General features: G+C 42.3%; 1 protein-coding gene across 2 annotated transcripts in view; it reads right to left on the bottom strand.

Annotated features, from left to right (window-relative positions):
- Positions 1 to 24,141, bottom strand: part of LOC132817259 (partitioning defective 3 homolog B-like) — a 993,739-nt gene that overhangs the window by 35,722 nt on the left and 933,876 nt on the right. For both annotated transcript variants that reach the window (XM_060827625.1, XM_060827626.1), the window contains one exon: positions 21,905 to 21,984. In XM_060827625.1, coding sequence (XP_060683608.1) covers positions 21,905 to 21,984 — 80 coding nt within the window. The remainder of the gene's footprint in view (positions 1 to 21,904; positions 21,985 to 24,141) is intronic.

The following is a 24,141-nucleotide window of genomic DNA, read 5'->3' as shown; positions in this document are numbered from 1 at the left end:
GAGACTCTCATGATCTGCTCTGTCTATGTCTCTCATTGTTTTTTGTATAACTCAATCAGATTTCCCTTCAGCCTCCTTCTGCTCCAGTCTATCTAGTCTCGCCTCATGACTGAGATTTTTCATCCTAGGTAACATCCTGGTGAACCTCGTATGCACCCTCTCCGGCACAATCACATCTTTCCAATAGTGTGGTGACCAGAACTGTACACGGTATTTCATCTGTGGCCTGACCAATGTTTTATACAGTTGTAAGAAGGTTTCCTTGCTCCTATAACCCCAGGCTCTAAAGGCAAACATCCTGTATGCCTTCATCACCACCTTGTCTACCTGTGCTGACACCTTTGGGGATCTATGGACTTGTACACCAAGGTCCCTTTGTTCCCCAGTACTCCCTAGGAATCTATCATTCATTGTGTATCCTTCCCTTAATAGATCTTTGAAAATGCATGACCGCAGACCAACTGGAATTAAATTCTACCTGTCACTGCTCTTCCCAATTTACTAGCTGATCAATATCAGACTGTAGCATGAGATCATCCTCTTCATTATCAACATTACCACTAATTTTGTGTCATCTGCAAACTTACTAACTCTACTTTATACAAGCACATCCAGTCATTCATGTAAATAACTCATGGTCACTGGCTTACAATCACAAAAACATTCCTCCACCATACCCTTTGCTTCTTAGTTGCAAGTCAATTTTGGGTTCAGTTTGTCAATACATTGTCACCGTTTAAAAAAAACTCAATTAAATTCGTCACACAGGATCTCTCTCAAATCAATCCATGTTGACTATCTTTGATCAATCCCTGCCTTTCCAAGTTTTGGTTAATCTTGTCCCTCAGAAATGTTTCCAAAAATTTTCCTACCACTGATGTCAGACAAACCGGGTCTGTAGTTACCTAGCCTATCCTTGGTGTCCTTCTTGAACAAAGGAATAATATTAGATATTTTCCAGTCAACTGGCACTTCACCTGTGGCCAGCGAGGTACTAAGTCTCCCAGCAATCTCCTCCCTTGCCTCCCATGGCAGCCTGGGATAAATTTCATTAGACCCTGGGAATAGATGTCATTAGACCCTGGGGATCTGTGCTCCCATATGGCTGTTAAAATGTCTAATACCTCCTCCTTATTAATATTAATCTTAATTCATCTGCGAATACAGGTTAGAAATATTATTTTATGACATCACCCATTTTCACTGGATCCATGCAAGATGGCCCTTTGGTTTTTAACTGACCCTACCCTTTCTTGGTAATCCTCTTACTCTAAATATACTTAGGATCAAAAAAAAACAAAGGCTGTTTCTACCTGTCAAAGCTGTTTTGTGGTCGCTCTTTGGCTCTAATTTCATTGCTAAGCAACCTCCTACACTCTCCATATGTTTGGAGGGTCTCCCCTGTTTTTAATGCATTGTACCTAACACAGCTTCCTTCTTTTTCTTTATCAAACTCTCGATATCCCTTGGTATGCAGGGTTTCCTGGACCTGCTCCTTGCCCTTCACTCTTACAGGAACACACTGGCTCTGAATCCTCATCGTGTGGCATCAGCAGCTGTCTGGTTCCCTTCAGTAATCAGCAAGACAAACGCACCTCATTGAGAATGCCCCTTTCCACTTGCATGCAACGGAGACTTAATACATGGTAGTAAAGCTCCAGGTGTTCCAATGGCACCTCATGCAAATAACCATTCCTTGTAGATGATGAGGAGCATCAGCAATCTGTTCCTCAGTGAGATTAGATTAGATTCCCTATATTATGAAAACAGGCCCTTTCGGCCCAACAAGTCCACACTGACCCTCCAAAGAGTAACCCACCCAGACCCATTCCCCTACCCTATATTTACCCCTGACTAATACACCTAACACTATGGGCAATTAACATGGCCAATTCACCCGACCAGCACATGTTTGGATCGTGGGAGGAAACCCGAGCCCCCAGAGGAAACCCATGCAGACATGGGGAGAATGTGCAAACTCCCCACAAACATTTGCCCAAAGCAGGAATCAAACTGACGCTGTGAGGTTGCAGTGCTAACCACTGAACCACCGTGCTGCCCATAATGTATCATTGTTAACCCCAATATCAACACATGCATTTTCTAGTACAGGGAATTGGTTGATAATCAAGATACACTTTAACATTTTCCTTTCTTTCTCCTTCCCAGCCTAGAGACACTGAAAACAACCTTGGCACCTCTGTTGCTGCCACGTCAGAGATTAGCTGCCTCAGTTCAGAACTGGGGACCTTGCTGATCCTCAAGGGACTGCCACTGTGTGGCACAGTGGCTCAGTATTTTGCACATTCTCCCCATGTTTTAGATTACTTACAGTGTGGAAACAGGCCCTTCGGCCCAACAAGTCCACACCGACCCGCCGAAGCGCAACCCACCCATGCCCCTATTACCTAACACTACGGACAATTTAGCATGGCCAATTCACCTGACCTGCACATCTTTGAACTGTGGGAGGAAACCGGAGCACCCGGAGGAAACCCACGCAGACACGGGGAGAATGTGCAAACTCCACACAGTCAGTTGCCTGAGTCGGGAATTGAACCCAGGTCTCTGGCGCTGTGAGGCAGCAGTGCTAACCACTGTGCTACCGTGCCGCCAATGTCTGCATAGGTTTCCTCCAGGGTGCTCCAGTTTCCTCCCACAGTCCAAAGATGTGCAGGTTAGGTAGATTGGCCGTGCTAAATTGCCCCATCGTTGTCCAGGGATTAGCAGGCTAGATGGATTAGCCATGGAAAATGCAGGGTTACAGGGATGGGATGGGTCTGGGTGCGATGCTCTTCAGACGATCAGTGTGGGCCAAATGGCTTGCTTCCACATTGTAGGAATTTTATGATTCTATGATCTCCTGCAGAGCATTCACTTGCTGAGAACTCGGAGGTATCATAGGAGAGTTTTGCTGGATAAGTTCAGCAGTAGAGCACAGAATGTTTAGAGTCACTTGGTAAATGGGTCCCAAACATAATGCATTTATAATCCCATAAACAGTATTATTAATGATTAAAACCTGACACCTCTCTGTAATAGAGGTGGTCAAAAGCTTGTAAGAGAGATAATTTTTAAGGAGGGACTTAAATAGAGTGGGGGAGGGGAGGGGGAGGGAGAGATAGCGAGACAGAGAGAGAGAGAGAGAGAGAGAGAGAGAGAGACAGAGACAGAGACAGAGAGAGAGAGACAGAGAGAGAGAGAGAGACAGAGAGAGAGACAGAGACAGAGAGAGAGAAAACAAAAGCCTGTCCAAGTAGCTGAAGGCATGTCATCAATAGAGGAGCCAACTGTCTGATTATTTTTCATCTTTGACCAACATCACCAAAAATCAAAGGTGCTCAACAAATTGGAATTGGAGAGAAGCAAAGAGATTTTGAAGAGTTATAGGTCTGGACGAGGATATAGGGAAATGAGGGAACATAGTCATGAAAGGATTTTAGGACAAGGATGAAAATGTAGAAATCAGAGCTTTGTTGGATCAGGTGCCAGTGAGTGTAATGGTGCTGGGTGAATGGAATTTGTCAGGATATGAGAAAAGTGTTTTGGATTAGCTTGAATTTTACCGAGGATCTCAGCAAGCAATCACCTTGATTATGTTGCTTTGGACAGGACCGCCAATAGGTGCACTTCACGGGCTAAATGCAATTTTCAGAGTCAGAAGCTACGATCCATGATGGTATGTGGCTGCAATGAGACTGAGGAATCCATTGTTGGAAAGTGGTAAGGTGGACACCAATAATATCATATGATTAGACAGAATCAACATTGTTTAATGAAAAGGAAACCATGTCTGGCAAATGTATTGGAATGTTTCAGAGATGCAAGTAACAATAAAAAGTAAGAATAAATCAACCTTTTCAAATTGGCAGGCTGCTACTGGTGGAGTGGATATTAAGGGAACCAAAGAATATGAACAATGTTGTTGAAGCTGAAGATCATATTAATATTATTAAATGGACAAACAAGTACAGGAAGCCCAACGATGTACTGATGGTCTTGATTTTATCATTTTGATACGCATCTAAATTTTATGATCTGGGCAAACAAGCATTCGTCAAGGAGGAGAAAATAGTTTAAAATAATTCTACTAATACTAGAAATTATAAACTACAAAACCGAAGGTCTAATTATCAACAAAAAATGGTTCAATTTTTCAGTTCCTAGTTTCTAAACATAAAATAGTTTGTGTTTATTTTCATTAAATTTTGAGGCAATATCTAATTTCCGCGGTTTTAGATTCTGTTTCTGCCACAGAGTCATAGAGATGTACAGCATGGAAACAGACCCTACGGTCCAACCCATCCATGCCGACCAGATATCCCAACCCAATCTAGTCCCACCTGCCAGCACCCGGCCCATATCCCTCCAAACCCTTCCTATTCATACACCCATCCAAATGCCTCTTAAATGTTGTAATTGTACCAGCCTCCACCACATCCTCTAGCAGCTCATTCCATACACATACCACCCTCTGCGTGAAAAAGTTGCCCCTCAGGTCTCTTTTATATCTTTCCCCTCACCCGAAACCTATGCCCTCTAGTTCTGGACTCCCCAACCCCAGGGAAAAGACTTTGTCTATTTATCCTATCCATGCCCCTCATAATTTTGTAAACTTCTATAAGATCACCCCTCAGCCTCTGACGCTCCAGGGAAAACAGCCCCAGCCTGTTCAGCCTCTCCCTGTAGCTCAGATCCTCCAACCCTGGCAACATCCTTGTAAATCTTTTCTGAACCCTTCCAAGTTTCACAACATCTTTCCGATAGGAAGGAGACCAGAATTGCACACAATATTCCAACAGTGGCCTAACCAATGTCCTGTACAGCCACAACATGACCTCCCAACTCCTGTACTCAATACTCTGACCTATAAAGGAAAGCATACCAAACGCCTTCTTCACTATCCTATCTATCTGTGACTCCACTTTCAAGGAGCTATGAACCTCTTTGTTCAGCAACACTCCCTAGGACCTTACCATTAAGTCCTGCTAAGATTTGCTTTCCCAACATGCAGCACCTCGCATTTATCTGAATTAAACTCCATCTGCCACTTCTCAGCCCATTGGCCCATCTGGTCCAGATCCTGTTGTAATCTGAGGTAACCCTTTTCGCTGTCCACTACACCTCCAATTTTGGTGTCATCTGCAAACTTACTAACTGTACCTCTTATGCTTGCATCCAAATCATTTATGTAAATGACAAAAAATAGAGGGCCCAGCACCGATCCTTGTGGCACTCCACTGGTCACAGGCCCCCAGTCTGAAAAACAACCCTTCACCACCACCCTCTGTCTTCTACCTTTGAGCCAGTTCTGTATCCAAATGGCTAGTTCTCCCTGTATTCCATGAGATCTAACCTTGCTAATCAGTCTCCCATGGGGAGCCTCGTCGAATGCCTTATGGAAGTCCATATATCCATAGATATATGCCATAGATCCCAGTTTTCAGAGAAAAGTTTAAACCAAGCTCCTGTCCCAGGTGGACATTATAAATCTTACAGCACCATTTTGAAAAAGAGTTGACACCCTGACTGATATTTAGTTTTCAACCAACAATCATGAAAACACAGTATTAGATTGCTGACTATGATAGCTTGTTATATATTAATTGGCAGCTATCTCTCCTTTATGAAACAGTGAATACACTGAAAAAATAATCTATTCAATTAGCTGTATGGTGTTTAGAGACTGCAAGGTGTGATGCAAATGCAAGTTTTAAAAATGCAGTTTTAAGATCTTAACAAAGTAAACAGAAAATGCAACTATGGGGGTTCTTGCACAAGGGTATACGTATGTATGCAAGCTGCCAAGTTTCAGTGTTATTTGACTCAATCAAGTGTTTTTCATCACAACTCTAACCACTTAAAAGAATCCTCAATTATTAAAATAAATTCCTGTCTCAATGCTGAGTGACACATCCTTCTGCATAAAATTAAGTTTTTGCAGCTGTAGATTGTATATATGTTAAATAAATAATCCTGTAAACACCTCACAAGTTGATGTCAGATTAGGGCAGCTGTGTTTTGTTTGAAACTTTATCTTGGAAAGGTTAGCAAATTAAGAAGATTTCTGTCAAAGCGTAACACCAATAAGAATCAGAAGCCACTGGATACTTCCAAGTCAGTGATTCCAGTGCTGAATTACCAGTTGCTTTCAGAGAGTACATCAAGCAGGCCCTGGTCTGCTGGATTTTGGGAGATCCTATGACATAGTTTTGAAAAGACGAAGGGTATTCTTCGGATTTACTGGTCAAAATTCCCAGCCAACACCTAACTACTGAAATAGCTCAGTTGGGAGAGCATGCAACTAAAGATCCAAAGGTCGCTGGTTCAATTCCAAGTTCTGGCAGTGAGTGCATTTAGATGCCCTCTTGTACTGCAGTGGTAGTGTCCCTACCCTGGGACAGGAAGGCCTGGGTTCAAGTTCCACCTGCTCCAGTGGTATGCAATTACTTCTCTGAACAGGTTAATCGGACCAAAAAAAGTAAATTTAAACAAAAAGGAGATTGTAATTGGTAGTGAAACTCATGTTTGAGATCTTGCTGTGCAGATTAAAAGGTGAGTAGACCATTTGTGAAGCACGTTTGAATATAATGAGGATGCTATAAGGGGTAAATATCCAGATAAATGTTCGCTTTTCATTTCCAACATGCTACAGATTGGTGATTCACACTGTAGAATTAAGCAGCAATTAATCTGACTGGGATTTTGAACAATTACGTTGCATGACCCCTACTTCATGAGTGATGGTCCGTACATGTGGCTCAGTTGATCAGCACTTTTGCCTACGAATCCCATTCCAGAGGCCTAACCACTAAGTCGAGGCTGACACTCCAATATAGGGCTGCACTGTCATCCTTGTCATTATTTAAACCAAGGTTACACTTCTCTCTCAGCAGAAGACCTCATTAGTCCAACCTGAGGTACTCATCTCTTGCTATCTCGACTTGATTTCTTTTCTCCCCTTGTCCAATCTCTTCCCACTTACATCTATGATTCTTTTGAATAACTTTATGTTGGTTTCAAAATGTCCAGTTTGTAGGCACTAGCTGCCTCCTCTTCACTCTGGATGTGTAATCCCTCTGCATGTCTGTTCTCCCATCAGAATGGTGTTAGGGCTCTCTGCTTCTTCCTTGGAGAGTAGGCCACAACCCTCCCCATTCCTCTAATATCATCCTCCACCTGGCTGAGCTTGTCCACACTGAACAACTGCCCCTTTAAGTCCTCTCACTTTCTTCAGGTCAAAGGGGTGTCCATGGATACTCACATGGGCCCCAGTTATGCCTCTCTCTTGGTGGGTATGTGAAACATTCCTGGACTCAGTCAGACCCAGCCCTCATCCACTACTTTGTGTTAGATCGTGATTTGGAGATGCCAGTGTTGGACAGGGGTGTACAAAGTTAAAAATCACACAACAAACAGGTTATAGTCCAACAGGTTTAATTGGAAGCACCCACCAGCTTTCGGAGCGTTGCTCCTTCATCAGTTGGTAGTGGAGGGCTCAATCTTAACACACAGAATTTATAGCAAAAATTTACAGTGTGATGTAACTGAAATTATACATTGAAAAATTGATTGCCTACTAAGCCTTTCATCTGTTAGAATACTGTGATAGTTTCACTTCTTTCGCGTGTAAATCACAAAACCTTTTTTCAAAAAGTTGCATTCTCAGGTTAGCTGTTAACAACGGCGATAGCTAGACAATATGATTAGATTGATTCTAATCTAAAAAGTGAGATAACGGACTTCCACATGAATGCATGCAGTTTTTGAGCAAAGTGCAATGTAACCCTACAAGTACAAATTCATCCCACAAAACATATGTGTGCACTATGGTCTTTGTCTGTCTGTGTGTATGTGTGTCTGTCAGGGTTGGGGGTTGAGAGTGTGAGAAAGCATACGTGTGTGTGTGTGTGTGTGTGTGTGTGTGTGTGTGTGTGTGTGTGTGTGTGTGTGTGTGTGTGTGTGTGTGTGTGTGTAGTGAGTGCAGAGTGTCTTAAGTCTGTGAGGGGGTGCATGTGAGAGTGTGGGAGTGTGTGTGTCTGTAAGGGTGTGTATGGGTGTCTGTGTGCGCGTCTGTGTATACGTACGTATAGGAGTGCCTGTGTGTGTGTATAGTGCAATGGTGGTCACCTGTAATGTGACATGAACCCAAGGTCCCGGTTGAGGCCCTCCCTGTGGGTACCGAACTAAGCTATCAGCCTCTGCTCGACCACTTTTTGTTGCTGCCTGTCCCGAAGTCCGCCTTGTGTTGGATCGGTAATATCACTGGTTCTCCTTCTCTCTCGTCCTGAATTGGAGAAATTTATCAATTTCACTTCCAATTTCCACTCTGTTCTCAACTTCACCTTGGTCCCTTCCCTTCATTGACATCTCAATTTCCATTTTTGGAGATAGGGTGGCCACTGATATCCATTATGACATATCTATTGAAGTCTATATTTCCTGGACTACACATTCTCACACCCTGCTTCCTGTAAAGACTTCATCACAGTCGCTCAGTTCTCCATCATATCTTGTCCCGATAATGTCACCTTCCGCAGGGGACCTCAGAAATGTCCACCTTTTTCCTCAGCTGAGAAATTCCTGCTATGTAGTTGAGCGGGTCCTTAAGCTGTGTTGGACTCATCTCATGCAATTCTGTTCTCATTCCTTCTCTTCCCTCCTGTATCAACAATAGGGTCCCCTAGTCCTCACTTTCCATTTCCCTAGCTTCTGCATGAATAAGGTCATATACCATTGGTTCTGCCATCCTCCAGATACATTCCCCTCCCTTCCCTTGTCAGCATTCTGCAAAAATCATTCCCTCCAGGACACCTTGGTCCATTCCTTCCGCATCTTCCAACTCCATGCATCTTCCCTTGCAACTGCAGAAGGTGCAACACTTAGCTGTTTACCTCCTCATTAATCATTATCCAAGACCCCAGGCACACATACCAGGTGAAGCAGAGATTTACCTGCACTTCATTCAATCTAGTCTACAATATTTGATGCTCACAATGTATGTCTTCTACTTTGGGCAGACAAAATGCAGACTGGGTGACTGCATTGTGGGACATCTACACTCCATCTGGAAAAATTACCTCGCGATTTCAGTTGCCTGCCACTTCTAACACACCACTGTGTTTCCATTCCAACAGTCCAATCTCTGTTCCAGCAAGGCTCAACACAAGCTGCAGGAACAACAACTCATCTTCTGCCTGGTACCTTACAACACTGAGTTTAACAATTTCAGAACGTTACCACCTTCCTGCATGTGTTTTCTCTACCCCAATACCTCAGGTCCCATCATGAAACAGGTCGTTTTCAGTTCAGCCAACCATTTTCAATCTCTCATAGTCCCCATTATCACATACCTAGCTTCTCTTCTCTGGTTTACTATCAGCAATCCCTTTGTCCGTCTGTCTTTGTCTCTCTTTGTTCACTACTCCCATCCACTCCACCTAAACAGCATAAATACTATCATTTTCACAACCAATTGCAGCTAGGAAAATGACTCAAAATGCTAACTCTGTTTTCTCTCTACAAGATAGTTCCAGACCTGTAGAGTTTCTCCAGCAATTTCTGCTATTGTCTCTGAAATAGATTTTATTCCCATTATCACATTGCCATTTATGGGACCTTCCTGCACATAAACTGGCTTCAGCATTTCCTAAATTACAACAGTTACTACATTTCATAAGGCTCTCATTGATTGTAAAGCACTTTAAGATATCCTTACGTTATTAAGGATGCTGGAAATGCAAATCTCTCCACCTTTTGTTTTGCACTGTGCTGCAGTTTCTAGGTTTCTCCTGGGTAATCAATGGCAACTTCCAGGATCAATACTGACATGGGCAATGGAGCACTAAATGAATATTTCTCGAGTGAATAGCAATCTACAATCATTGCTTATTCACAACTTCTGCAATCATTGGCATTAATGGAATTATTTCAACTCTGGTTGAAGTTAATACGTTTTTATTGTCCAGACTGTATCATTCAATAATTTAAACAAAATAATTTGATATTGTTCCAGAAATGAAAACCCTAGATTTCTAAGAAAAGGACTCAGAGACTTTCCTTGCAGTGGGTTAATAAAGGATTGGGATTATGAAGCACACACCCGCCTCTTTAAAGCTGTTGTATATTTGGCATTATCAAAAGCCTTTTCTGAAAGCATGTTGTATACTTGAACCTGCGGTCAACTAGAACGAGCAACATAAACATAATAAACCTACCAAGTCAGCTGCTATTGAGACTCTGAGTTGGAAGGTTCTTAGTTCAAGTCCCAGTCCAGAGACTTGAGTTATTAAAAATAACCCAGATTACCACACTGCTGTTTGTTGGAGCTTGTTCCATGCAAATTGGCTACAAGTCCTTCAACAGTGATTACTTTTATTTTCTAAATTAAGGAGCCCTGAATTTCATAAAATATTGCAATTATTGTAGACTGAAATGTTCATAATTGTGCAATCCTTTTTATTGTTTTGTCATGATGGTCTTCAAATGTAAAAAATTATGGTTGCATTGCAAATTTGTATCATCATCACCACAATTCAGTACCTTCAGGGATTATTCAATCGACCAATTGTGTCTGTTTATTTATCTACACTTAAATGCACACCATCTTAGTTACTCAGGGATATACTGACATTTTGAAAACTCTGTGTAAAGAGGAGTTCAGGCTGAAGGTACAGAAGTTTGAATACACACACACACACACACACACACACACCTTCTCCCCGGCCATTATTACACTGATGAATGGAATGATGCTGATTCAGCTAATGGTAATCTTGCCTAATGCACGCCCTGTGCAATGTAACCTGCAAGCTCCTGGCTAAGTTTGTTTTTCACCCTATGACCTGTATGCCCTTGCTTACTATGAACTGACTGTACTGCTTGTAATCAAAGCTTTTCACTGTACTTAGCCACACATGACAATAAATAAATCAAACCAAATCAGTTATTTCTTCCCTTTACCTGTATCAGTGAACTGCATGTGCAATCAAGAGTGAGAACATGTGCAGCTGCAGATTTTGCTGCTCACAAACACAGAAGCATCGTGTCTTTCTTTTGTTTTTAAATATTAAAAATATCATAGCTTTCATCTGAAGGATTTTTGGCGATTGAATGCTTAATATCATTGATTTTATCACCAACAATGAATTTGGGCACATGTATTTTTTTAAGACAAGAATTTGAAGTCTATCCTTAAAGTTTAGCCACAATTTCCTGAGATAAGCATTACACCGTAACACAGTTTAAAATTATTTCACCACAAATCCCCTAAGCTCAGTAACTCCATGAAAAACAAGCTTACTTCCTTCCCCTGCTTAAAGCCCTCTGATTTTGTTTAAAAAAAATGGGTAGGCTTGTAAAAACATCTGTTTGCTTGGGTTTGAGTGAGAGCTATGCAATAGATTATAATTCACTTGGCTCAAAACGAAACATACATTACTTTCTCTGTAAGTTTCTCCAGCCCCTCAATAACTCATGAACACATAGCTCCATTAAAATGGTCATTGGAGGGTATCCCCCAATCTTGCTTGGAAAATGAAGAACTAGTTTTTACTTTTATTGACAAATCCACTTGAGAATAATAATTAGAGGATTTCACCATAACTATCAACAGTTCCTGAAAGTATTGCATCAGTAACTCTTGTAGCACCTATCCATGCTCATTTCATGCCATTCTTCAATGGGGGTTGGGAAACAAACTTCAGAATGATCACTTGGAGTACTCTGATGTAACCCATAGTCTCTTGGTGCTGATAAAAGGACTGCCAAGAGAAAGCTGTGTTCTGGGCTTCTTCACCATCTCTAAGTAAGATGGTCGTGGGATGAAGTGCTGCTCCAGAACACAAGATTCCATGGTTTAGATGTTTCAAAAGGAATAGGGAGGGAGGTAAAAGAGGTGGGGAAGTGACATTGCTAATCAGGGATAGCATCACTTCTGCAGAAAGGGAGGTCTTCGAGGGCAGTTTGTCTACTGAGACATTATAGGTGGAGGTCAGAAACAGGAAAGGAGTAGCCACATTTTTGGGAGTTTTCTACGGACCCCCCTCCCAACAGCAACAGAGACACGGAGGAGCAAATTGGGAGGCGGATTTTGGAAAGATGCAGAAGAAACAGGGCTGTTGTCATGGGTGACTTCAATTTCTCTCATATTGATTGGAATCTCCTGAGTGCAAATAGTTTGGATGGAGCAAAATTTGTGTCCAGGAAGGATTCCTGACGCAATATGTAGATAGGCTGACAAGAGGGGAGGCCATATTGAGTTTGGTGCTTGGCAACGAACCAGGTCAGGTGTCACATCTCTCAATGGGAAAGCATGTCGGTGATAGCGATCACAACTCACTGACCTTTACAATTGTCATGAAGAGGGATAGGAGCAAACAGTATTGGAAAGTATTTAATTGGGAGAGGGGGAATTACAATGCTATTAGGCAGGAACTGTGGATCATAAATTGGGAGCAGATATTCTCAGGAAACACATGACAGAAGTGTGGAGCTTGATTAGGAAGTACTTGCTGCTTGTGCTGAATAGTTTTGTCCAACTGAGGCACGGAAAGGATGATAGGGCGAAGGAACTTTGGATGACAAGTGATGTGGAATATCTAGTCAAGAGGAAGAAGGTTGAGGAAGCAAGGATCTGACAGGGCTCTAGACAGTTACAAGGTAAGCAAGAAGAACGGACTTAGGAGAGCTAGAAGGGGTCATGAAAAAGCCTTGGCGGGTAGGATTAAGGAAAACCACAAGGCATTCTATACTTATATGAGGAACAAGAAGATGGCCAGAGTGAGAGTAGAGCCTATCAAGGAGGCTGGAGGGAACTTGTCCTTGGAGTCAGAGGAGGTAAGGGAGGTCCTTAATGAATACTTTGCTTCAGTATTCGTGAGTGAGAAGGACCTTGTCGTTTATGAGGACAGCATGAAACAGACTGATATGCTCAAAAAGGTTGATGTTAAAAAGGAGGATGTGCTAGAAATTTTGAAAAACATGAGGATAGGTAAATCCCTTGGGCCAGATTAGATATACCTCAGGTTACTACAGGAAGCAAGGGAAGAGATTGCTGTGCCTTTGACAATGATCTTTGCATTCTCACTATCCACTGGAATAGTACTAGATGATTGGTGGGTGTCAAATATTATTCCCTTGTTCAAGAAAAGGATAGGGATAAACCTGGGAATTACAGACCAGTCAGTCATGGACAAATTATTGGAGAGGATTGAGAGAGCCAGGATTTATGATTATTTGGAAAAGCATAGCTTGATTAGATCTAGTCAGCATGGCTTTGTGAGGGGCAGATCATGCCTCACAAGCCTTATTGAATTCTTTGAGGATATGATAAAACACATTGATGAAGGCAAGCAGGGGATATGGTGTACATGAATTTTAGCAAGGTGTTTGATAAGATTCCCCATGGTAGGCTCATTCAGAAAGTAAGGAGGCATGGAATACAGGGAAATTTGGCTGTCTGGAGACAAAATTATTTGGCCCATAAAAGTCAGAGGGTAGTAGTGATAGTGGAAAGTATTCAACCTGGAGCTCAGTAACCAGTGGTACTCCACAGGGATCTGTTCTGGGAGCTCTGCTCTTTGTGATTTTTACAAATGACTTGAATGACGATGGGTTAACAAGTTTGCCGATGACATGAAGGCTGGTGGAGTTGTGGGTACTGTGGAGGGTATTGTAGGTTGCAATGGGACATTGACAGGATGCAGAGCTGGGATGAGAAGCGGCAGATGGAGTTTAACCTGGAAGGTCGAATTTGAACGCAGAATACATGGTTAAAGGCAGGATTTTTGGTAGTGTGGAGGAACAGAGGGATCTTGGGGGGCATGTCTATAGATTTTGCAAAGTTGCCACCCAAGTTGATAGGGTTGTTAAGAAGGCATATGGTGTATTGGCTTTCATTAGGATGGGGATTGAGTTTAAGAGCCACGAGGTTACACTACAGCTCTGTAGAGTCCTGGTTTGACCATACTTGGAATATTGCGCTCAGTTCTGGTTGGCTCATTATAGGAAGGATATGGAAGCTTTAGAGAGGATGCAGAGGAGATTTACCAAGGTACTGTCTAGACTGGAGGGCATGTCTTATGAAGAAAGGTTGAGGGAGCTAGGGCTTTTCTCATTGGAGCAAAGAATGACGGGCAGCATGGTGGCACAGTGGTTAGCACTGCTGCCTCACAGTGCCAGAGTCCTGGGTTCAATTCCTGCCTCAGGCAACTGTCTGTGTGGAGTTTGCACACAAATGTAAGGGAATGGGTCTAGGTGGGTTGCTCTTCGGAGGGTCGGTGTGGACTTGTTGGGCCGAAGGGCCTGTTTCCACACTAAGTAATCTATTCTAATCTAATCAGGTGACTTGATAGAGGTGTACAAGATGATGAGAGGCATAGATAGATTGGATAGCCAGAGACTTTTTTCCCAGGGCAGAAATGCGTATTATGAGGGGGCAAAATTTTAAGGTGATTGGAGGAAGGTTTAGGGGAGTTGGTAGAGGTATGTTCTTGAAACAGGAAGTGGTGGATTGTGGAATGCACTGCCAGCAGTGGTAATAGAGTCAGATACATTAGGGACATTTAAGCCACTACTGGAGAAGCACATAGATGATAGCAAAATGAAGGGTATGTAGGTTAGTTTGATCCTAGAGTAGGATAAAAGGTCAGCACAACATTCAGGGCTGAAGGGGCCTGTACAGTGCTGTACTGATCTATGCTCTAACAGAATAACTCAATCTTGACCAAATTTCCTAGGGCAGTATTGCAAGAAATGCTGCATTGTCAAAGATGCTGTTTTTTGATTGGAGCTCTGAATTGAGTCTCCAAGTATTCTTGGGCGGACGTGTACTGTTTCCAAGAAGAGCCAGGAAGTGTGCACCAGTGTCCTGAAATAATATTAATTTATCGTCCAAGTCTAAAAAGTAGATTACCTATTCATTGGTATATCTGTTGTTTGGGGAGTTTGTCATTGTAAATCGGTTGTCATGGTTACAACAATATTAAAAGTACTTAATTGGCTGTGAAGTGTGTGGTACATTTTGAAGTCATGAAAGGTACTGCACAAGTCAAGTCTCTCTTCTTTTGCATCTAATGCTACAAAGCAATTAATTGAAAAGTTATATCTTTAAGTAGTGTGGTACCATCTCTTGTGGTTCAGGGAATCCTAAATTCCACCAATTTACTTGTATGGAACCAGAGTCCAGAGTTCAGTCCAGTGAATCTCTCTGAACAGTATGTGTTAGGGAAGAGATCATCATCAGATTTGATCAACATGTCAATCCTTTTCCATTATACAGTAGAAAAAGCTAACTTATGTATCTTAGGTAAACCCAGTAAAGTACAATCATAAAGTTTATGCTTGGTTGCTTACTGGTAATGTCTGGATGTAATTCTTCACATTAAATGACAATAAAATTCTAAAAATCTTTCTTTCAAACAATACTTTGAGGTTGGAGTGCATGGCTAGAGGCTTGTCAACCAAACAAAACACTGAATTACAGACCAGTGAGCCTTGCTTTGATTGTGGGTAAAGTGTTTGAAAATGCTGTAAAAGGTAGGATTTATAATCATCTGGAAGGGAATAAACTGATTAGGAATAGTCAACACGGTTTTGTGAAGGATAGGTCATACCTCACAAATCTTATTGGAGTTCTTTGAGAAGGTGACCAAACAGGTGGATGAGGGTAAGGCGGTTGGTGTGGTATATACGGATTTCAGTAAAGCCTTTGATTAAGTCCCCCAAGGTAAACTATTGCACAAAATACAGAGGCATGGGATTAAGGGTGATTTAGCAGTTTGGATCAGAAAGTAGCTCGCTGAAAGAAAACAGAGGGTGGTGGATAATGGGAAATGTTCATCCTGGAGTTCAGTTAATAAGTGTGTTCCACAAGCATCTGTTTTGGGGCCACTGCTGTTGGTCATTTTTATAAATGACCTGGATGAGGGCTTAGAAGGATGGGTTAGTAAATTTGCAGATAACACTAAGGTCGGTGGAATTGTGGATAGTGCTGAAGGATGTTGCAGGTTACAAAGGGACATAGATAAGCTGCAGAGCAGGGCTGAGAGGTGGCAAATGGAGTTTGATGCAGAAAAGTGTGAGGTAATTCACTTTGAAAGGAGCAACAGGAAGAAAGAGAACTGGACTAATGGCAAGATTCTTGATAGGGTAAATGAGCACAGAGATCTTGGTGTACATGTACACAGATCCCTGAAAGTTGTCACCCAGGTTGACAGGGTTGTTAAGAAGGCATATGGTGTGTTAGCTTTATTGGTAGTGGAATTGAATTTCGGAGCCATGACATCATGTTGCAGCTGTACAAAACTCTAGTGTGACCATACTTGGAGTACTGCGTACAGTTTTGGTCACCACATTATAGGAAGGATGTGAAAGCTTTGGAACGGGTTCAGAGGATATTTACTAGCATGTTGCCTGGTATGGACGGAAGGTCTTATGAGGAAAGACTGAAGAAATTGAGGCTGTTTCATTAGAGAGAAGTAGGCTGAGAGGTGACTTAACTGAGACATACAAGATAATCAGAGGATTAGGTCAGGTGGACAGTAAGAGCCTTTTTCCCCCGATAGTGATGGCTAGCATGAGGGGACATAGCTTTAAATTGAGGGTGATAGATATAGGACAGACGTCAGAGAGTAGTAAGGATGTGGAACGTCCTTCCTCCAACGGTAGTAGACTTGCCAACTTTAAGGGCATTTACGTGTCATTGGTCAAACATATGGATGAAAATGGAATAGTGTAGGTTAGATGGGCTTCAGATTGGTTCCATAGGTTGGTGCAACATCGAGGGTTGAAGGGCCTGTTGTGTTGCAATGTTCTTTGTTCTAAAATCTACAAATAATACATTTATATTTGGAAAAAGCATTAAAGGAAGCAGAACCAACAGAATCATAACAGAGGGAGTTAAAATGCAGATCAGCCTATTTGAATGATAGAACATATTTGAGGGGCTGAAAAGCCTCACCTTGTCCCTATGTTTCAGGCAAAACAACGTCCATTATAAATAGCAGCACCAGCATCTTCGAATGTATACAACAACTCATTTGTTTTTGGCAAGAGTTTGAGGAAGCTAGGAAGAACATGGAAGGAAAGTATTGTGAAGAGAAACACACAAAAAAATTGAGAGGGGAGCAGACGACATTGACACATCAAGGCCCACGTGATGCCATTGCGAAGACAGGTTCTTGACCAACATCCTACCCACTCTATTGCACAGCCCCGGGACATTGATGCAAATACAGTGACTGACCATGGCCTTGGATAGGCTCAGTAAGGGAAGGGAAAGTGAGGTCGGCGGATGCTGGAGATCAGAGTCAAGAGTGTGTTGCTGAAAAAGCACAGTAGGTCATGCAGCATCCGAGGAGCAGGAGAATCGACATTTTGGGCCAGAGCCCATCATCAGGAATTCCGGATGACAGGCTCCGGCCCAAAATGTCAATTCTCCTGCTCCTCGGATGCTGCCTGACCTGCTGTGTTTTTCCAGCACCACACTCTCAACTTAGCTCAGTAAATCCTGCCTGTTCCTGTGGCCTTATTGGCCGGACTGTATGTCTTGTTGACGCTCATGCAAAAGTCTTAGGTCCAACATACAATTACTCTATGTCACAATAATATGCACCATCTTAGAAAATACTTGTGGTGTTGAGATTTACGTCATGTAACAAAGCCATACAATGTATCTTAGATTATAAAGGTCAACATTCAAAGCTGGTCCCTTAACGCACTGAATACAGAATATCCTTTGCAAGCTATTTAATAACTATCCATTTCCTGCTGTTTGGATTACTGGAACATAAGCTTGTGTCTATGTATATGTGTGCATGTGTGTTTTCAGGTAGGGCACTGGAACACATTCTGCCTAGGTGATGGCAACCATGAGCAATGCTGAGATCAACGTATGCATGTCAATAAAATTCCTTCTACATTATCCTTATAAATTCCATGCACTTTTGCTCCAAGGATCATCCTCTACCTTGTTGTACCTTGATATTCACATATCAGATAAGTTCTCTGTATTTCCTGACGGAAGCAGTCTAATTACCAACAAATAATGGATTGTTTGAGACTATGCAACAAGAGCCATGAGGAACTTGAGTTAGTACTGCACAAACCCTTTGGGAGGCCCAACAGCTGTCAAGAAGAAATGACTTGCTGACTAAACACTTTGGAACAGATTTAGACTGATGTCCAAAGGCAGAAAGATAGGATTCTAATGTATTCCTCCATTCAGCTCTCCATTTACTTGGAAAGTTATAAAGTAAAAATAAACTGAGGAGTTTGATTATTTTTAAGATCACTGCCTGGAATGATTTGCAATTCGAGTCCTCAAAAGGTCATTTTAATTTCCCTTTAATGCTACTGGGGATGTTTTCATTGTGTTGGGTTTCAACGATGCATTGTTTACAGGTTCAGTTGCTCAGAATTTCACAAGTGTGTATGGAAAAGAAAGAACAGAAAGAGGGAAAAGAAAGAGAAAAGGTTATACAGGACATTTCTCAATGAAAAAAAATGCCTAAAAACTTTTACAGCTGATGAACTATTTGTGAAGCATAGTCGATCTGTACTCTATCAGTATAGCGCACTCTCTCAGTATTGTACTGAGAGTCTTAACCTAACTTTTTTGTGGTCATGTCTTCAGAGTGGGGTATGAACCCACAACATGCTGACTCAGGGGTAGCAATGTTGACGAACTGAGCCATCAGAGTCTGATTCATGATAATGAGAAAAATATTTGAAAATTCCTCTCTGACTCCCATAGGTGTTCTATCATTGATGGGGAATTTCACACCATTAGAGTTACAGAGTCATAGAGTCATTCAACATGGAAACAGAGCCTTTGGTATGGGAGTTGAACCAATCAGGTATCCCAAACTTAATTAGCCCATATCTGTTTATATCTTTCCTATTCTCGCACCTGTCCAAGTATTTTGGAAATGTTGTAACTGTACCAGCCTCTATCACCTCCTCTGGAAGCTCATTCCACACATGCACCAACCTGTATGAAAAAGTTGGCCCTCAGGTTCCTTTTAAATCTATCCCCTCTTGCCCCAAAACCCATGCTCTCATGCTACCACCTTCTAGGACTGTACTTTCATTAAAGTCCCCCCCCAGTATGTCTTGTTAGAGTCGACAATCCTCTCCACATGGCAGGTGACCTATGGCTGTTTCAGCACCCAGATAGGCAGATGGAGGCTCTAAGCTTGCCAGATGGTCATTGACTCCCAGTCTGCAGCCTGGAAACAACCAGGGAGCTACACTATCCCCCATTGCCTCCACAAACCAAATCCAAGAGAATCAAAGTTGGACTCCCCTACCCTGGGGAAAAAACTTGGCTATTCACCTCATCTATGCCCCTCCTGATTTTATAAACCTCTGTAAGGTCACCCCTCAGGCTCCAATGCTCCAGGGAAAAAAGCCCTGGTCTATCCAACCTCTCCTAATAACTCAAACCCTCCACTCTCTCTTTGTAAGCTTTTTTCTGCAATCTTTCTATTTTAACCACCCTGTGTCCTGGTCTTCAGCAGCCTTCAGTCACAGATCATTTTCCCAACGGTCTGATGGGAAGACAACAGGACCCTCAAACATTGGATAGTCAATTTACTCAGTTAAAGGCCTTTTTTTTAGCCCCCGTCACTGGAGGCCAACTTTGATTCTCTTGAATTTGGTTTGTGGAGGCAATGGGGGATAGTGTAGCTCCCTGGTTGTTTCCAGGCTGCAGACTGGGAGCCAATGACCATCTGGCAAGCTTAGAGCCTCCATCTGCCTATCTGGGTGCTGAAACAGCCATAGGTCACCTGCCATGTGGAGAGGATTGTCGACTCTAACAAGACATACTGGGGGGGGGGTCTTTAATGAAGGTACAGTCCTAGAAGGTGGTAGCATGACATGAGTGGCTTTTGTGATCAATTTGGCTATAAGGACAGTAAATAAAATGAGAGATACTGGAACCATCAGTGGCAAGAAAATCTCAATCTCAAGGGTCAAGCTGCAAAGAATAAAGCCCCTTGCCAAGTCCTGACTTTGCTGTGAACTGGCATGTCTTCAATACAGCTGCAAATGATACAGATAGAAATATTCTAAATTGGAATTCTGATATACCAGTGGTACTGGAATTAGATTGCCATGTAACCTTTCAACATTCCTTCTGTCACAGACACAAGCAGCCACTACTCTCAACCTTTACCTTAACTACTGATGCTTCACTTGCAATAAGTCACTTCACACAGCTGCAATATCTTCTGCGAGCTGTAATCTGCTCCACCCAGATCCCCACATTCTGCCATGAAGGTATAACATCCTACATTTCCCAGCTTTCCATGTCACTAGCTGCTCCATCCTGGTTTGGAGGGAGTGAGCTTGTGGGCTAAACTCACTCTTCAGCATCGATCTAAATTATTGTTCTAAAATCTGCCAGAGTGCTTCATACGGGCACTGGGAGAGTGATGCCAATTCCAATTGACTTCCGCCCATTCCATTGGGATGGCACACTGACTAGCACTGCTGTCTCACAGCAGCAGTAACCTGGGTTCGATTCCAGTCTTGGGTGACTGCCTTTGTGGATTTTGGACATTCTCCCAGTGTCTGTGTGGATTTCCGCTGGGTACTCCAGTTTCCTCCCACAGTCCAAAGATGTGCAGGTTAGGTGGACTGACAATGCTACATTGTCCCACAATGTCACTAACTTATCCATCATGAATTCTTGCTGCTGCTTTTAAGCTGATAGGCCATCCAGCTTTAACAGACCTCTTAGCTGGACGGTAAGCCTGCACTCTGGCCGTTAGTTGGTCATACTGAGCTAAATTACATTGACTTACTGCTGCCCAAAACACTCTGCACTTCTGATCACCATTTCAGCCTTGTGTTCGCAAGCTCACACTGAAGACCCTACCCATTATGTTTGCATTAAGAAATAGATCTTGTGAAATACTTTCCAAAAACACAATGTTATGTGATTTACATGGTAGCTGCGATTAAACAAAAACTGATTCGTTAGTGCAGGTAACTATGATCAGTTGTGATGATGAGCTGATCTGATTACACATTATTTTTGGAGATTAAAGGCAGAGATCACTGAAAGCAGTGTTGTAATGAATCCAAACTTCAGGCAGGTCTAGTGGAATATTTTACCTCCAGAATGCTGACACCCAGAAAGAGCAGCAGATGCATTTATAAACCAACAGCTGGATGAATAACTGATCGGGAACAAAATGACAACAGGATAATTACAGACAGAGATAATGGGCCCAAGGCCATTCGACTCTTGGGAATATTATGCTGAAGAAAGCAATAGATCAAGGAGGAATCATGTAAAATAAAAAGTTAACAAAATGGTTTAACTTATTCTTGAGGACTGAAAGGAACTTTAACAATCCATTTGCTTATGAGTTGAAAAGGATTAGACAGGTTCTATCTATTGTGAAATTGGACATTGTCTTTTGTCACAGCAAGAGGCCATTCAGCCCATTAGCAGCTCATTGTGTCTTGTACCATCATCTCTGCTATCATTTAACTTCTTCTACCTTCCATCCCATGACTGATCTTCCCTCCACCTCTTCCTCCCTTTCCCGCATCTCTACTTCCTTAAAACCTGTTACATCCCCCCTTGACTCTTTCCAGTTCTGATAAAAGATCAATCACCTAAAATACTGGATGCAATTTTACACTGGGTAAGTTAATTGATTTTGAGTGAGTTCAAATCTCATCCAGTCAACTCTCCTTCCCTCCCCATAGATACTGTTTTTGACTTGCTGAATGTTTTCACCATTTTCTATTTTCATTTGAGGTTTTCAAACTGCAGGTACTTTGCTTTCAGGCTGACAGACCAATGACTTTTTTGCTCTTTATGCTTTCATACCTCATGGAATGTAGCTCTGCACAAGGTTATTGTTATTGGTTCAGTTCACCTTACCTTGGTAGTGTAGTGTACTGATGATGTTCCAGCTCTTCATATTGGGATCGACCATTTGGTCCTTTTGCAGGACCCTGTATCTGTAACAAATGCATTGATTATTAATGACAATATCTGAGCATATGACATACAAGCACACTGTTTCTAAGTAGGGTAGACATTCCTCCAATAAATGTAAGTACTTAACCAAATCGACCTAGTCTTCTAATCAATTCAATGTAGCCTACCAATCCAGAAAACTAAACAAAGCATTTAGCCTGTTAATAAACCAATCCAACATAACTGCCTCAACTTATCTTAACTTGCTAGCTGACTAAACTTGGTCAGCTTGGCAACCCACCAGTTTGTTCTGTGAGCCAAGCCTGTCCATTAAAGAAATTAATCTAATCCATTGCAATGCACTCTGGACACAGTGCATACTATTTACAGAATACACTGCAGCAATTTGCCAAGGTTTCTTTGACAGCATCTCCCAAACTCGCAAACTCTACTACTTCTAAAGAGTAAGGTATATGGGGGAATACAAGTAGCTTACAAATTTCAATGCAGGCCACACAACACTCTGACCCTAGTGTCATCGCACTGAAATCTTGTACATTTCCCTTCCCTCCCCCCCACCCCCAGCCACACTAATAGCATTGCAATAATTTAAAAGACATTTTACCACCACTATTTCCTCAAAGTCAATGAGGGATGGGCACTAAACAAAGCTCCTTTCAGTACTTAAACACCCAACAAAACAGCCCTGTCAGCCAAAGAACAAATACAATAGCAAGTAATTTTGCACATCTTGACAAAACATTAGTCAAATAGTTTTCCTCATCATTCAAACAATGATATTTTATAAAGGTATACAGGAGCTTGGTATCCTGGTGTGAAAGCATGATGTGTTGCTTCCTGTCTGGTGTTTAAAACAAAGTTAATGATACTTATTCTTGCACAACTGGTGCGGAGGCTTATTGTGGTGAAAAAGCTGGTCTAACAAACAGAAAATTCTGCGTTTAAACTATAGTGATGCATTACAAGCTCCTTTTGAAGTGAAGTTTTCGATTAAAAGGGGCTGTTGTGGTACAGTGGTAGTGACTCTACCTCTAGGCCAGAAGGTTTGAGTCCAAGTCTCACCAGCCCTGGAACTGAGTCATAACATATTTAAATGCTCTTGTAATGCTTCAATACTATCCCTACCTCTGGTCCAAAGGCTCTGAGTTCAAGGATCACCTGCCCCAGAGATGTGTGCCATAACATATGTGAATTGAGTGAAAAGTGTTTATATGGTGCAGTGGTAGTGTCCTTACCTCAGGCTTCAAGTCTCATCTGTTCCAGAGGTGTGTCATAAAATGCTTGAACAGGTTGATTAAAAATGTGAGGAGAAAAGGCTTCCATTTGCCTTTTGAAAATCTACTTGACATCCCACAAGAAAGAGAATCAGCTACACATTTTCTGTTTTTTGCAAAGAAGGATAGGCAAACTTTTGAAAAAAAAAGCTTGGTCTCTCCCTTTGTCATTAGGTAAACAAGACTCATAAATTTTAACTGGGTAACGTATCCAGAAGAAAAGGAGGACCGCAGGTGTTGGAGATCAGAGTTGAAAAGTGTGGTGTTGGAAATGCATAGCCAGTCAGGCAGCATCTAACGAGCAGGAGAGTCGATGTTTCGAGCATAAGCTCTTCGTCAGAAATGAGGGGGTGGCCCGAGGGGGCTGAGAGATAAATGGGAAATGGGTGGGGCTGGGGAAAGGTAGCTCGGAATGCGAATGAAGGTGGGGGCGATAGTGATAGGTCGGAGCGGAGGATGGAGCGGACAGGTAGGACAATTCAAGAGGTCAGTGTCAAGTTGGAAGGTTGGATCTGGGATAAGGTGGGGGGAGGGGAAATGAGGAAACTGTCAAAACCGCTTTGATCCCATGTGGTTGGAGGGTCCCAAGGTGGAAAATGAGGCGTTCTTCCTCCAGGTATTGGGTGGCTGGAGTTTGGCAGTGGAGGAGGCCCAGGACTTGCATGTCATTGGTGGAATGAATAACGAAGGAACAGACTGGATGTTAAATAGTCTATCTTCCCACAGAGAGTAATGAGCCTCTGAAATACATTGCCAGCTGGTATGATGGGGGTGGAATTTGTCTGTGGAAGGAGCTGCACCTGACTGGGACAGAGACTGAATCAAGTAGAAGGTTGATTTATGTCCTTATGGATAAAACTTGGTGCATGTGATGCCCAGACTGGTTTTAGCTGTAGAGGGGAT

Source organism: Hemiscyllium ocellatum, chromosome 7, assembly GCF_020745735.1.
Source record: "Hemiscyllium ocellatum isolate sHemOce1 chromosome 7, sHemOce1.pat.X.cur, whole genome shotgun sequence".
NCBI classification, from domain to species: domain Eukaryota; kingdom Metazoa; phylum Chordata; class Chondrichthyes; order Orectolobiformes; family Hemiscylliidae; genus Hemiscyllium; species Hemiscyllium ocellatum.
This window is presented reverse-complemented; position numbering and strand designations above follow the sequence as displayed.